Here is a 15,808-nt window from a genome sequence, read left to right as displayed (position 1 = left end):
ACACTCTCAGCCAGAAATTTTATACCAGTCCAAAGCAATTTTACCTAAGGAAATGGGGCAATGCTGAGAGCTGAGGACAAACTGATCTGCAGCATTCCTATTTAGCATTAAATACTATCTAGACATTACTGCTCCGTAACGATGACACATTTCCATCACTGCCACCCACTGCTTTCCATCTTTCCCTTTTGCGTGGACATATGAATGCTAAGACAAGGAAGCACTAAAAATATTTTATATGCATCATAAAATGTCCCAGCCAAATGTGCTGATGGTTCAGCTCTAACATGAGGTAGGAGTTGTACGTAATCTATTGTGCTCATGTGTGTCCGTTTGTGCCCTGATTCAGAAAATCAACAAGGAAAAACACTCCTGGGAGTTTTTCTTCCTCACTTGGCATGACTTTTTCCTTTCCTACCATGTAAAGCCAATGCTGAAAGGAGAACAACTTCTCTGTACGAAAACAAATGCAAAAAATACTCAAGATGCTCTGCCTATCTGTGCATAGTTAAGGAAAGTTGCAGCTGTGAAGGTAAAACTAATTGTGTGATATAGCTTTGACAGTGCCTTCTCAGCTTTTATGGCTCCCATCAGAACTGCTTTTTCCAATTTTAACCTAAAGTGTTGAAGCAGGAACTCTTAACGTCACTATTTTGTCCATCAAAATCTCCTTCTGGTTGGACACAAAATGTCTTAAGTTTCAGGTAATCAGAAATTCTGACTCAAAACCTGTGATCTGGTTCCCAGACTTCTCAGGGTGTTGTTCTAGGTCAGACCGAACACCATTAGAGTCTCATTGCTATCTTGTAAGCTCAGAGAGACAACCTGATAGAAAATTTATGAACATACCTCACAGAACATGGTATGACGACCTTCACCACTAATGATGGCAGACTTTGCTAGTAACTCCATTTCTTCTTGATGTGGAGACAATTCTTACTAACAAAAACTCTGCAAGATTCTGGCACTGCACAATTTTAGTACTACTGTCAGCTTACAGTTCTTGGTCTGAAACTCTGAAGGTAGTATAAATCTAATTTAAGCTGAATATTATCTCTTACACATTTTTTCCCAAATGCACTGCTGAGCACATCCTTATACGGCTCCTCAATTGCCCAGGATTTACCTTACATCCTTTTGTTGGCAGTTGTTTATCTACCTGACTGGACCTGCAGGTATCATCAGCTGGACATTAATTGCAATTTTGGCATGTGTTCACTGAATGTGGGCTCATCAGAGAACACAGCTGGAACAAACTAGTTATTTATCAGAGAGAATTAGGAGTAGGTACCAACAGCCATTGCTGCTTTGCTTTAGAGGCAGAAAATATCACTACTAAAGACTATTCCACTTGTGCTCTGGGCTTAACACAACGCCCATCTGCCATGAAATATGAGTAAAGAAGGGTAAGCTGTCCCAGTAATTTAACTCATATGGTCTGAGGTGGAAACAAAGGATGTACATACATGGAAATGTGGCAGGCTAGAATGAAAAATACCTGTGTTACTTCAAGGAGGTCAAGTTGACAAGCTTTGTATTCTGCACAGTATGTGTTCATAACAATTTGAGAACCATACCTTGTTTTGTTTAAGAGCTCCTTTCTCCTTCATGTGTGGGCAGTCTTTCCCAGTCACAACAGCTTTTATATCTGCCACTGGCACTGCATTAAAAAGAAAAAAAATCAAACCCCAGAAAATTAGTTATAAGCAAAATATGAAAAAACTAGAGCCTAAAAAGAGGCAAGACTAATGTGTTAAAATTGCCACGTCCTTTGCCATTTCCAGTCTTTTGTAAGAAAGAAAACTGGAAGAAAGCAACTAACACAGGAACCAGTGAGTCTTGACAAAATTTCAGGCAACTGGATAAAAGTTTGAAAATACTTTTTCTTGCCTATTTAGACTACCTTGGGTAAGAGTATTTCACATAAATGCGCACCCGTATCTGGACAGTATATGTACTCATGTATCTCAAAACCATATAGTTTTCTTCCTTGTTAATGTAATATGCCTGCTCTGTTGCTGCTCTTTCCTAGGCATCCAGGTAAAGTCTCTGCTGGAGAGAGGATACTGGACAAATTGGACCCCTCATTCCATGCTCTTGTCCTTCTTTTAAAAGCCTGTATGTATTTTTAAAATCGTTTTCTATTTCACTCCCATCAGCAGTTTAGTTGCTTTCTGGTACTAGCAGGAGTAAGGAATACTAAGGCTTATAATAAGCCATTCCAATTGCTTTAAAATGTGATCAGAAATGATTGGGGGAAAAAAAAAAGGTTAAGAAAAAATATTGGAATCTGCTGCCACTCAGAGTCACAGAGTGAGGTCACTGTAGCATAAAGATAAATTTCTCTGAGTTTCAAGCGGAAGTCAATTTTCCAAAGGTAATTACATTATGGAGAATCTATATGCTCTACAATACAATATGATCCCTGAGTGACAGTTTCTATGATCTATAAATAATCCATTATCCTTGTGGCTGCAGAAAAGTATCTTATATATAGAACAGGATAGTAATATGAAAACCTGTTACTGCCCAGTTCTTTACAAACTCTAATGGAAATAACTGGAGAGGAGAAATGCATTTATGCTTCTACTGGGTACATCAGCACTATATATTTTATGACAGATTATCTCAGCAGTACAGCCAAACGGATGGCATGGGATGTAAAAGACATTTTTAAAGTATTTGCCTTGCATGGAAAACTGAAAAGAATGGAAATAATTTGGCTCTTCACTACTCAACTTCTCCTGCCTTTAGTCTCAGAATTTTATGCTGTGGGCCTGCTGACTTTTTATGTCCCTGACAGTACCCTACTTTTGGTGAAGAAGAGATACTGTTTTTGAGAGGAGAGAGTGAGCTAGGATAAACTGGGAAATTAAGGAGATATTCGACTGCAACTATGGTAGAAAGGTCTTCTTAAGAGAGAGTGTTCCTGAAGAGGCCCAGAAAAACAATTTCTCTGTTTGCATAAGATAGGGTTTTCTGAGGTCAGACCTCTCAACCAAGAAGGCTTTTCTCCAGGTTTCATACATTTGATCTGTGTGATCTGAAATGCAGTTACTGTGGGACATCACAGACTGATGTGACATCCTAATCTTTATTTATCTGGAACTTGGCTTATGCCTTGCTTTAGAAAAATAGAATCAAAGACTTCAGGAGGCATCAGAAGTTGACTACAAGATGCTGGAGGGCATGAGCACAGATGTGATGTGCTCACAATGGATAAAGCCTTGAGAAAGAGGGAAGCTGTTTTCTGTCCCAGCTGGAGTCTGCATGACTTGTTAACTCTGCCAGCCTGAAGAGAGGGGTGACATTCACAGAAGTGAAAAGGTTAAAAACCCACACATTTATTTTTTGAGATAGAGACTAATTATTCAGGCTTGGCAAGGAGTACACAAAATGCTTGATGCTGCTTCTCTTCGTTCTGTTTTCTTACCCAACTATTCTCTTTTACCTGCGGACCTGGGCTCCAAATGCTGACAAGTTGATTAACATATACAAAATTTAAGAATTCAAAAATCAGTAAGTCTATCCAGAAAACCAGAACATTTATGAAAAGCATTCCGTAAAATGCCCAAGCCAGTTTGGTCTGATATGTTTCAAACAATAGTAGCACTTTATAATCTTGGGACTTGCAATATTCTCAACTTTGTTTAATGAAACTCCATCTAATGTGGGTAGCACTGTGGTAAATCTTGTGTCTTTCATAGACTGAAAACCTGAGATATTGATAAAACAACCACCTCTTTCTGAAACTGCATTGGTCTTTGCTCTGCCAGCAGCCATGCTGAGGGAACCGTGTGGGTCTGGCCCAATGGTTTCTAAAGCAGGAGCCTTCTGCCCCCATGGGATCCTGACATTCCTCAGTAGGCTCAAGAGCCTATGGAAAATGCAAGTGCCAGATGAAGCTCACAGTCAGGGTCAGCAGTTTGTGTGTGGAAGCCTGCTCAAAGCAAACAAATCTGGGAACTACTGGTCTTGTAACTGTGCCCACAGTTCAAGTGTGACTTTCATTCTTCTGTCACCCTGACACTACTGTAACATTTCTCTAAGCCTTGTCCACAAAAACAGGCTCTTTCTGTGCCAATGCAGCAATGTGAGGCCCTGTCCTACATTCTGCCAAGACTGCAGTAAGACTGTGGAACATCCTTGAGGCAATCTGTAACGCAAGGAAAACAAGGGAACGTGACTGCAAACTGTCAGGGCTCCAGCATCACACAGGATTTTCTTCTTTCCCTCTCAGACTGGATCTGGAAGCACTAAGACATTTTAAAAAGTGCTGCCTGGAGACAGGTCAAGGGAGTAAATTTCAAATCATTCCCCAATTTTCAGGCTGGAAAAATTTCAAACTTCTGAAAAATTATTCTTTCTGCCATTCCATGAAAGAAGGGGAACTACCAGCTGAAATACCTGTATAAGTGTGTCTAATTTGATAATGCCAAGAATTTTCAGGGAAGAACAAAAAGAAATTATCCCTTATTCAATGCTGGATTTCTAGAAGTCACCTCCCAGTGACAGAACTATACTCATTATTTCCATTATAATAAAAATTTTTCCTGGATTGCAGGTTAAACCCCAACAACTCATGTTGAAGGTAAAGAAGAAGAACTCACTAGAGTATGAGGGATATGAAGAGCTCCAAAATTACTTTTAAACATAAGAAAAATCCCAATAAATCCCCTGGTAGGAGTTGCCACAGAAGCATGTCCTGTCCTAGTTGGGTACACAGAAACGGTGAGGTCCCCTCAATACTGTTCCCAGTGGTGTGTCATCTCTAAGCCTACTCCTCACAATAACCAAAAAGACCTCTGCCATATATTCCTCTTCCAGTCACTAGACTGCCTGTGTCCATGGACAGGCAGTGCTTCTGAATATACCCAAGTATTTTTATTTGACACCCGCAGTTAGATGAGCAATGAAAGTAAACTGTGTTCCTCCCTAGGAAAGACATAACACTTCCAAGCTGAATGAAATTATGAACTCGCTGAAAAGCTTAGCTCAGTCCCCACACACACACTTGCCAAACCCAGGAGAGCAGTGTTTGAATGCAGGGGGAAATGTCCCCTGCTCTCTATCTTCATAAAGAGAGCTGTCAATGATGTCCCATGTTAAGAGAAACCTACTACAAGTTATAAAGAAGAACTAGCATAAAAGAAGCAGAGTGGTCACAATCTTTGTGCATGACTTACATTTATCTTGCAAGGAATCATGAGGGACTTCTCCCTGTGGACTTTCTTCCAAGTCTCCGTAGTGCAAGACCTTGTGATTAGGTGAAAGTCGACAATACCAAAATTTGTCTGTTGAAATAAACACATTAAACAAGGTCACTAACATGTTCTTCATCAGCCTTACCAACAGCAGAGGAGAAAGCTTACTCAAACAAGGTGCTACAGGGAAAGGCTGTCTTTTCTTTCAGAAGAAGAAATGTGTGGGGTATATATAACAAGTGTAGGGACTTTGCTCAGTAATTTTACTTGAATAAATGAAGCTGGCATTAATCTGCAGGGGTTTTTTTTATGGACCTAGTGACTGGCTCAAAAAAAAATACTAGTGAGAAAAAAATTACTTAGTTTTACCAGATATTATATAGCCTCACGGACAGAAGACTGACAAAGTAACTACTTTGAGTGGATAACTTTAATTTACCCATAAAAGATTCATTTTTAGCACCCACTATGTGAAAATCAAGCCCTACCAGCTGTCTTGTGTGGGACACCCAAAAACTGATAAATTTGAAATATCCCATACTTTATGAAAATTATGACTCATGTCTTTTTTTATAGACATAGGAGAACACCCCCATATTTTTGGAGAGACTGGACACAATAAACATGCAAGGACTTAAAAAGCAGACATTAAGTCCCTTGTCCTGCAGATAACTCACACAAATATATGTGTGACCATGCAGTTCATACCCCAGTCTGCATTTTAGTCCTTCCTAAGAGATGTACATTTACATCTCCCGACAACTTGTGCTTCGCAGGATATAATTCCCCTCAACAACATTTGTTAAAATCTGCTCCTGTGAAGAACATCACCTTTGCAGAGCCAGGCCACCACACTGCCTAGCATGCAAGGATGGTGCTTGCCAATTCCCTTTCTGAAATGGTAAGAAAGGGGTTACCCTTCCTTGTCAGAGCACATTCTATTTAATAAGTAGATCACATAATGTTGAGCTGTCAAAAATACAATCTTGTTACATCCAAACTAAATCTCCAAAAGCTCAGAGCAAGGCTGGATGTTAAAATGCCAGTGGAGGGGGGCAGAGGGCTTCTCTGGCTCTGTGCTTCTCTCGTACTGGCAGTGCTGATGCTGTGCCAAGCAGCAGCCTGAGGGGCCATTTAGGGGAAACGTTAGCACCGACACAGCCCTGCGGCGCTGCAGTCGCTGGGAGCCACAGCTTGGATAAAACATTGGAGGAGCAGTAGAACCAGCATATGTGAGCTCATTTGGGGTGTTAGCAAAGGAAGGGCTTCTTGGCTCTATGAGTAAAGCATTGGCTTCACAGACCCAGCTGCTTCCTTAAGGACACTCCAGGCCCCTGGCCAGTCATTTAAAATGCAATGCAGTAAAACACAGAAAACTGAATGGTAAAAATGCACTTTCACATGCCTTTTTAAATTTGTCATAGTGGTAAAAAGGTTTAGGGCAAAAACCCGGCACACTTCAAACGACTTTCTGAGTGTGCAGCCTCTTCTGGAGAAAGGTTTCAGAAAACCCTACAAATCCCTGGCAAAGGCTCAAAATTGCCATGGGAGGGATTCACAGTCATGCACAACACTGAAAGATTTGTGGTAGCGAGCCTGAGATTATGATCCCGTGAAGCATACAAAAAGAGCTGCTGAAATGTAAGCATTCCTGGACTATAAGCAGAACATACAGTGTGGCACAGTATGGGATACAGAAGAAGACCCCACTCGCCAAACTTTTGTAGGGAGTTGAAACTAGAGCGAGTAGGAGCCCTCATTCAGAAGACTCTCATCTGAAGGCCACACACACAAGCAACTTGTTAAACAGTTTGTGTATCTCAGCAGGATGTGTGTGAAAATTTTCTAGATTCATACCTTTTGCAGGGAACTCTACCAGAACCATAGCAAAGCCTGATGCTTGAAGAATATACCCCACTGAATCTCATGGTTGACGATTAGGCCTAAAGAAAAGCCTCCAGTAACTGTAGCAGGAGGCTTTCATACCTAGCTTTAACTCTAACCTCATTGTTTACTGGGCTGTACAAAGTAATATAACTTCCCAATTCTAAAATTAAAACAGTCATTCTTTTGCTTAATAAAAGCCAACATGGTTTCACTACCTTCTCAATGAGCTGGGCAAAAAGATGGTGCAACTGAAAAAGAAAAAAGAATTACCATGAATTCCTTTCAATTTATCACAAATGGGGTTGGTGTTCACAAGGGTTTGGCTCTTTTATCTCCTAGAGGTTGGTGTTTTGGTAACCTTGGTTCTCATTCAATGCCATGCTTCAATAATAAAAGAGGGGAATACCCCTCCATGAAAATATCTTATTTTGTTTTAGGAAGGGGTGGTTTAATGGGAAGAAACCCAAGCTCTTAATGCTTGAGAAGCCTTTTCAGCAATTGCCCATAACCCAAGGTTAATTAAAAACTAATAGCCATAGACTGTAGCTTGAAGCATGTCCAGCACAACTCTCCTGTGGGCTCATTAATAACTGCTGCTCTGCCATAGCCTTGCTGTCAAGGGGAAAGCCCTTAAATGAAAGCTACAAATGGAACTAACGAGGTTTCCTCAACGACAGCCACTAAATGACTGCACCAGCCAGGCTGAGGAGGGTGACAGCATGTTAGTGAGGAGAAGCAACCCTTGCTTCTGCAGCCACCTCAGCCTTACCCATTGCAGTTTTCTTTTCAGCTGTCCATGACACTACAACCAGTGTATGAGAAAATATTCCTGCTCACATGAGATTTCAGTGCCTTGGAGGGGAACAGTTTGAAACTGGATGCAGCTACTTTACTGTAGTGCAGGTGCTGAACACAATTGTACTGGAAAAGTAGTGTATAGAGTAATGCTGCAGTCAAAACAAAAATTATATGAAATTGCTTCTACCGAGAAAAAGTGTGAAGAAGTCTTAATTGCAGAAAAGCACATGGGAAGTGGCCAGCACTTACTTTGAGCTCTAAATTGATAAATTTAAAAAAAATTAACAGAAGAAAAAGCTCTTTTCTACTATGACTCAAAAGTGGTGCTTATAAAACAAAGAAAAACTATTGTCCAAACCCTCCAGAACTCTTAAACCAAAATCTGCAGAGTTGAAGTGTCACAAAAAGCTTTGAAGTTGGAACAGACCATCCTCATTAGTCCCCATACTCCACATCAGGCAGATCCATGTGCATGTGCCCAGCTGGAGTGGGGCAACTGCGTGTTCCGGAAGTAATTTTGGTTTTAGGCCCAAGCTTAAGAATTTTCCCCAAAGACTAGGTCCCTTCTATGAGCTACAATGCCCATTTTGGATCCAGTGTTACTACATCTACCTCCTGCTCAGAGCAAGAAGCTGTAGGGAGGGCGGCCACTAACCACAGTCTTTAGAGATGATGTGGACTTGATATTTCACCACCATTTTCAGACACCACATCATTTACACTTTCTGGCAACTCCCTATGTCTTTCAGCTAACTGACCACTGGTGCAATCACATTAGCGTGGTAGATATTCATCTTTGGGAAACAGAATTAGTCATTCTGGTTTTTAACCTGAAAAGTTTTCAAGCAAATTGTTCTGATTTTTCAAATAATTACTAAAGCAGCCAGTGGGTTAAATATATCACAGCACATTGTTGAAGATTATAGATGAGGTTAAAAAAACCGCCCAAATAACAAAATCAGCTACAATTTGGCTACAAAAGTAATATTCAGAGCTGTGAACAAACAGCAGAGCACAGAACATTTTGCTGATGGGCTACAGAGTGCCTGGCCATTCACGCAGTGTGTTTCCAAGTGCATTAATGGCCAATGACTCATATGCCTTTAACAATACTATTCCAGGTAAACGACTGCTGTGGTTAGTACAGAAGTGCTCTATTGTTAGAATCTGAGGAGAAAATAGCTCAGATATGCATGGACAGAAGTCTTGAGAATATGTATTTTCTCCCAATACACTCTAGAAGCTTTTCATTCAAAGAAAAAACATCCTCACAGATTTAGCAACAGGAACCTGCTTTTAAATATATCTGTGAAAACATATGTATTTGTGTAGATTTTATATCTATATATGCATGTGGGCATATATTTTTTTTATTTTTCTTTCTTTCTTCTGTCTTTAATAAAATTGAATTGACATTTTCACTCCAACTAGTCAACTGCCTAGATTAAGCCAGGGAGCTCTCCAAATGACTGGCAAATAATTGACCTGTGGCATTGTTGGAGGCATATTTGATTAACTGGTTCCTCTCAGAGACTCATGCTCACAGAGGTTTTTTGTGGGACTATGGGGAGTAGGAGGAAGTAGCAGTAGAAAAGAGTTTGGCAGAAAAAAGTCAAAGTGTGTGGTGGTGTTCAGAACTGCGAGTTACTTATCCTAGCAAGAGACAGAAAACCAGTCTTCACTTGGTTTTCTGTTTCAGTTTAAGCTTTCTCTTCCCAGGTTACTTCCATGGTGCCTTCTGGTTTTAATTTAATGGTGTGTATCACCAGAGTTTCCCTTCCTTCCAAAAATTACTGTTAGAGAAACGTCATCTTTGGCTGCAAAACCACTTCAATAACATGCAATTTCTCTATAATCTTTATAAAGGTAAAAGGGGAATTTATTTCCAAGAGTGCACCCAGCAAAGTATACTACAAATGTACTGGATGACAGCATCAGAAGCATCTATTATCCTCAATAAAATGCCTTTATCTGCTACTTAGCTCTACTGGAAATTAATAACTACTGGGGGTGTAGAGTGCTTGACAGGTTTTTGCTCTAGTCTTCTCCCTTTTCTTTTAGGAATTATCTAAGGAAGGAGAAAGCTGAAGCGGTCTCTCAGTAGATGTTCAGGGTCCAGGAACAAAGCGGGGATTTGCAGAGCCTGATGATCTGCTTTTGAGCTGTGATCAGAAGGATAGGCTAGATTTTGCTGTTTCATTTCCAACTGATTAAGATACTTAATGAAAACCCAGGAGTTAGTACTGCAGTTCTCCTATGAGAACCTTGCAAGGGAAAGGCCAGGTATTTTTCGGAAGTGCTAAGGATCCTGCTGGGACAACAATGGTATTTCTGAATTTCAGCTACAGAGAGATCCTGCTATGATAATCCTGTGCTGAAACACAAAAAGCAGAGATCTGAATACAGATACCTCACAGCCTAATCTTCAGCATCCCCCCAGTGAATCACCTGTTGGGACTGGAGGCTTTCCAATGCTACGTATATATGAAAGTGCTTAATCTCTTCTCAAAAGGCCATAAGAGGTTGTAAACTCCCTTCTCATTTTTTTTAAGTCAAATTTTTCAGCTTACTGTGGCTAACCATGTGTGTCCTACCACATGTTCAAACAATAATCTTAACAGAAGTTTGCTCTGGAGTCTTTATCATGGGCTAATGCCTGTTAATTATCTTTAAATTGGCAATTTAATGCTTTCAGCTTCTGTGTAGGGCACGTTCAGGTTCTTCTTGTACAATCTGCAGATTTGTGACATTTGTTCCAGGATTGTCTTAAGGGAACAAAAGAATCATAGGAAAGTACAAAAAGCATATACACACTTTAGTATAACCCCTACCTGATCATGCTACTCTTACAAGTAGGTTGCCACATAACAGGCAAATCGTGATGCCTCAGAGCAGTACTCATTTCTGTTTCAGTTCCATGTCAGCCTGGATGGACCGTGGCCAATTTTTTAGAGCCTTGGTAACTCTCCACGGCAAGTGAATTCTGTTGGAGCACCAGACAGGTGATAGGGCTCCTGAACCCCCTGAGGTTGTACAGGGCACTTGTACAGGCAGGTGGGTTGTGAGAGAGGAGATGGGGACGTGGGATGAAGCTAAAAGAAGATATGCTCAGAATTTGGGACTTCTATTATTTTTATCAGAACATTCAGAGGAATTATCTGAAAGATTGACTGTCATGATGTTTAGTATCACTAGCTAAACCTCAGGTCCTCCCTTCACTTTACTCCATCTTCTAATTCTTGACATCATGACAGCCCTGGTTTTACAGTTTGTTCTGCTTTGGGGTTCAGGAGACCCTGAAGCATAAATGGTGATTTCAAGAGAGCTTCTTTTGCTTTCTGTCAGCCGCCAGTATTTGCTATTTGGACTGTGTCAGGAACTGTACATGCCTAAAAAAGGATCCCAGTTGAACGGCTTATACGCCAAGCATGCTTCATTAAATTGCACAGTGTTAGGTCACAGAATCAGAGAATATGCTGAGTTGTTGGAAGAGATCCACAAGGATCATCAGTCCAACTCCTGGTCCTGCACAGGACACCCCAAGAGTCACACCATGTGCCTGAGAGCATTGTCCAAAAACTTCTTGAACTCTGTCAGGCTCAGTGCTGTGACCACTTCCCTGGGGAGCCTGTTCCAGTGCCCAACCACCCTCTGGGTGAGGAACCTCTTCCTAATATCCAACCTAAACCTCCTCTGAACTCAGCTTCAGGCCATTCCCTGAGGTCCTGTCACTGGTCACCACAGAGAAGAGATCAGTGTCTGCCCCTCTGCTTCCCCTCATAAGGAAGTTGCAGACTGCAACAAGATCTCCCCTCTGTCTCCTCTTCTCCAGGCTGAACAGATCAAGTGACCTCAGCCACTTCCCATACGGCTTCCCCTCAAGGCCCTCCACCATCCTCGTTGACCTCCCCTTGGATGCTCTTTAATAGCTTCATGTTCTTTTTATATTGTGGCACCCATACTGCCCCCAGCACTCGAGGTGAGGCTGCCCCAGTGCAGAGCAGAGCGGGACAATCCCCTCCCTTGCCCGGCTGGCGATGCTGTGCCTGATGCACCCCAGGACACGGTTGGCTGTACTGAATTTAGTCCTGGTGGCCTCATGCATCATCATCCTCTATAATGGTTGTGTCTACTGCCTCCCTTCCTCCCTCCCAGATGGTAATATACCCTTCTGTTTCAGGGAATACAGGAAGTCTGTCACAAAGCACACACAACTCTTAAGGGCACGTGGGAACATGACCTCCTAAATGGGCTTCCATCTGCGAAAAACCATCTACTTCAGAGAAGATAACGTTCTTTGAGGCATGGTTGCATGTTATATTTGTTTCCAAAGAATCGTGAATTATTTCCGGCCCTGTACAAATATGACATCAAAGCAATTAATCTGGTGGCCTATAGAATTCACTCCAAGGCACAATAGGAAGCAACCCTCTCAACTGAGGACAAGAAATTACATTGATTTTAAAAAAAAAATATTTTTTTAACTTAACTGTACTCATATAAGTTGAATGAATTTATACTCCCTAAGGCTCTTGATCCTATAAATCATGAGCTAACAACAATTTAAGATAAAATAAACAGTCTATCTTCCTCTTGGAGCTCAGCCATAAAAAGAATATTTGCTGCAAATCCTACTCTTTCCCCAGAATTTGAGTCATTTGGATTAAGGCTTTGAGAGGAATAAAATAAACAACCCTCACTACTGGCAGCCAAACTACACATTACTTTACCTACTTTCCCTCCATGAGTATGCTGATGAAGGAAAAACATGTATCATGCCTCTATCCAGTCTGTACAGAAATGCACAGTGGAATACTGATCATCCTTCTGTGCAGTGGGCTTCTTAGGTGTTTGTATGAATGACAGAGAGGTTATAAATAACCTCCCTACATTAAGGAAAACTGCCTCCTTGTTTCTAAGGAAGGAGGCATTGCAGGGATACTTCTCTCTGTGAAGAACGCACTTTTCCCCAATTAATCTGAAAGTCTCAAATATTGATCTTTATCAGTTCTTACTCCTAGCTTTTGTAATTTTCTAATTTGTTCTGTATTTACAGAGGAAAACAAATAGTAATCTGAGTCCTCACAAAATGAGCGGTTTAAAGCGAAATTTTTGGATACGACTTCTAATTAATCTGCTGAATTTACACTACGTCCCCATTATGTTATCTGGGGAAAGAAGCATGCCTCTCTGAGGGGAAAAGAACCATGGGGAGTTTTACGGTATAGAATGAACTATGAACCTTGCACTGAGCAATGACTCATAGAATTGGGAAAATAATCTTCTCATATCAATCAAGTATTCCTATGAAAGTACGCAAATTACTGATATTTGATATTTGAAATTACTTTCAAAAAGCATGTTTAAACACCACAGTATAATTATTGTATGTGGCAATATAAGACCAAACCAAAGGACAGGGGGAGGGATGCAGAATGAACTTGTTGCATACATAAAGGTAATCAAAGTCTGAGAGATTCAATTTCAAGTTTCAGGTGCTATTCCTGCAAAGATATTGCTTTGAGATGAACAAGAAGCCTGGACATTCAGGAGGAAATAAAAATACTCATTTCAGAATGTGACACTGCTGCCTGAGATTTTGTCAAAGGCTGGACTTGTTAGGGAAACAGGAAATCCTGAAAATCTGTAACTTGGAGATGCCTTTGGATGCCTCCCGGTAAAAACAGTCAAGATAGCACTAAAATCCAGGGTCCTGCCAGTGAAAATAGTATTCCTCAGCTCAACTTTTAGACTAAAGTGACAATATAAAGCCAGACTAGGGAGTCTGAGCTGTACCTTGTCGACGTCGACTGTTGAGTTTCCTAAAGCATGTGCCCTCCACAAGTCGATTGAGACGTTGCTGCTTGATCAGTTCTAAGATCTCTGGCTGAATCTTCTCCTTTAGTTCCCTTGGGAAGAGAGAAAGTAGGCACTTGTCAAATTCAATCAAAGATCATCCTCCTTCCTCTGAAACAGAGTCTCACAAGATGTTTCTGCAAGGCGTTTGAAGAGTACATCAGTCACAGACAAGACCAGGTCAGAATCTAGTCTGCCCCAGAAAAAAAACCCTTTTTCTTTAAACAAAGAATGGAACTCAGGATATGTTTGTTGTAGACATCTCCCTGCTACAACATCAGTGTATGACTCAGGCAAGTTGCTTGTTTTTATATTACTTTACTCATTCTAAAAATAACACTTGTTATAATGCATCAACAAGATTTTTCTGCAGCAAATAATGCTCTTTCATCATAGGAGCCCTGTGAAGTTTATTTGAGGGTCTGTCACCTTTTGTTGCACAATCCTATGCCAGTATACTTCACTAGCACTGCTACTTAGGACAACACAAGAAGGCTAAAACATTTTGAAACAACAATAAAAAACAGGGAGCAATGCCAATGAGCTAAACTAACGATCAGCACTATATTCTTGTTCTCAATCTTGTATAATTTGATTACTTTATTATTATCAGAATTTGTGGAAGACTAACTCATGACTAGGGATCACTCAAGGCTCCAACTTCACTTTTGCCTAGGAGTGCAGAGACCCACAATACATCTAGAAATAATCTTATATCCTTCAGAAAATGCATTTCTCCATCTTACTTTGATAAGAGTTCAACATGTCAAGAACTAGGCAGAAAACATATGCACATAATATTTAAAGTTTAATTTCATATACCATCACATGGATTCACAGATGTCTGAATTCATCAGTTATATCCTCACTTAGATTCATTAAGAATATATAAAAGACAGGTTTAAACATCAACTCGACAGCAAGCCTAGTAAGATTAAAAAAAAAAACAACTGAATGTGTAGCAGATTTATAAAATACGAACTTTGTCAGAACCATAATTTTGCATTGCTGTGCAAATTGGGTAATACCAAAAATCATTCTGTCCGGCAGTATGTTCCAGCAATCATCATCAAAAGGAAGCTAAGCTGTGGTATCCCACAGAGACAACAAAAAATTTTCTCTTCTTGAAAACTTAGGAAGCCCATTCTCTGCTGATTTCCACACTCATTTGGATCCCGTGCCTTTGATCTGCCAGACCCCCACTGAAATCACCGCAAATCCTCTGCTAGAAAGATCAGGCCTTTAAAATAAAATGTCCTCTTTCCCCTAGGTGTCAACGAAATGATTGGGTGCATAACCCACTGCATATTTACAAGCTGTGAAAATCTAGCTGGTCAAAAATCAAGGAAGCATTGTAACTATAGAAACAGCCCATGTTTTGGAAATGTGTTATTAGTCCTTTAGGACTTGAATTTTCAAGCACTGTTGTTTTCTCATTAGGATCTAAGATACAAATATGTTGAATGGTTAAATACTGTGATTAAAAGAATTTTGTGCTTGAATAAATGTCTTGCCTTTACTGAGCTGATGAGCTCCCTATTCCTCAGGTACAACCTGAGAGCAGGGGCTGAGGACAACAGTGTTAAAACATAAGTGTGGATTACTCAGCAGTCCAGGCTGCTGACAATCTCCAGCTGGACTAATTTCAAACATTCAAGAGTGGTATAAACATCAGTCTGATATTTAGGTAGTTTAATTCAGAAATTGGATGGTTATCATTAAATAGGTGTTACAGATATCATAACATTGTATTTGTAAGACTACCAAAAAGCCAAAAATGAATGGGTCATCCAGCTCATTAACATCTGACTGTTTGCTTATAACATTCTGTCTTCTGGCCTCTAATGCCCCACCTGCCATTACAAACCAGAGGAAGAAAAGGGTTTTTTTAACCAATCCAAAAAAACCCAGGTAATCCTCTCTAAAATACTTCACTGCCTAAGGGAGACTTTGCATGGGAGAAGTGGAGGTAAGAAAGAAGGGACCTCTTGCCTCTTTGGTTACGTTCTGGAGGCCCTCTGCACACATACAAGTATTTGCTCTCACAGTTGTGAAGCTCAGTG

At 40.5% G+C, this 15,808-nt stretch overlaps 1 protein-coding gene across 5 annotated transcripts in view; it reads right to left on the bottom strand.

The window, feature by feature from the left end:
- Window positions 1–15,808, bottom strand: part of ELMO1 (engulfment and cell motility 1) — a 305,632-nt gene that overhangs the window by 9,701 nt on the left and 280,123 nt on the right. For all 5 annotated transcript variants that reach the window (XM_032105001.1, XM_032104994.1, XM_032105017.1 and 2 more), the window contains 3 exons: window positions 13,686–13,798; window positions 5,187–5,294; window positions 1,578–1,660 (listed from right to left, as the gene is read on the bottom strand). In XM_032105001.1, coding sequence (XP_031960892.1) covers window positions 1,578–1,660; window positions 5,187–5,294; window positions 13,686–13,798 — 304 coding nt within the window. The remainder of the gene's footprint in view (window positions 1–1,577; window positions 1,661–5,186; window positions 5,295–13,685; window positions 13,799–15,808) is intronic.

Source organism: Corvus moneduloides, chromosome 1 (genome assembly GCF_009650955.1).
Source record: "Corvus moneduloides isolate bCorMon1 chromosome 1, bCorMon1.pri, whole genome shotgun sequence".
Taxonomy (NCBI): Eukaryota; Metazoa; Chordata; class Aves; order Passeriformes; family Corvidae; genus Corvus; species Corvus moneduloides.
This window is presented reverse-complemented; position numbering and strand designations above follow the sequence as displayed.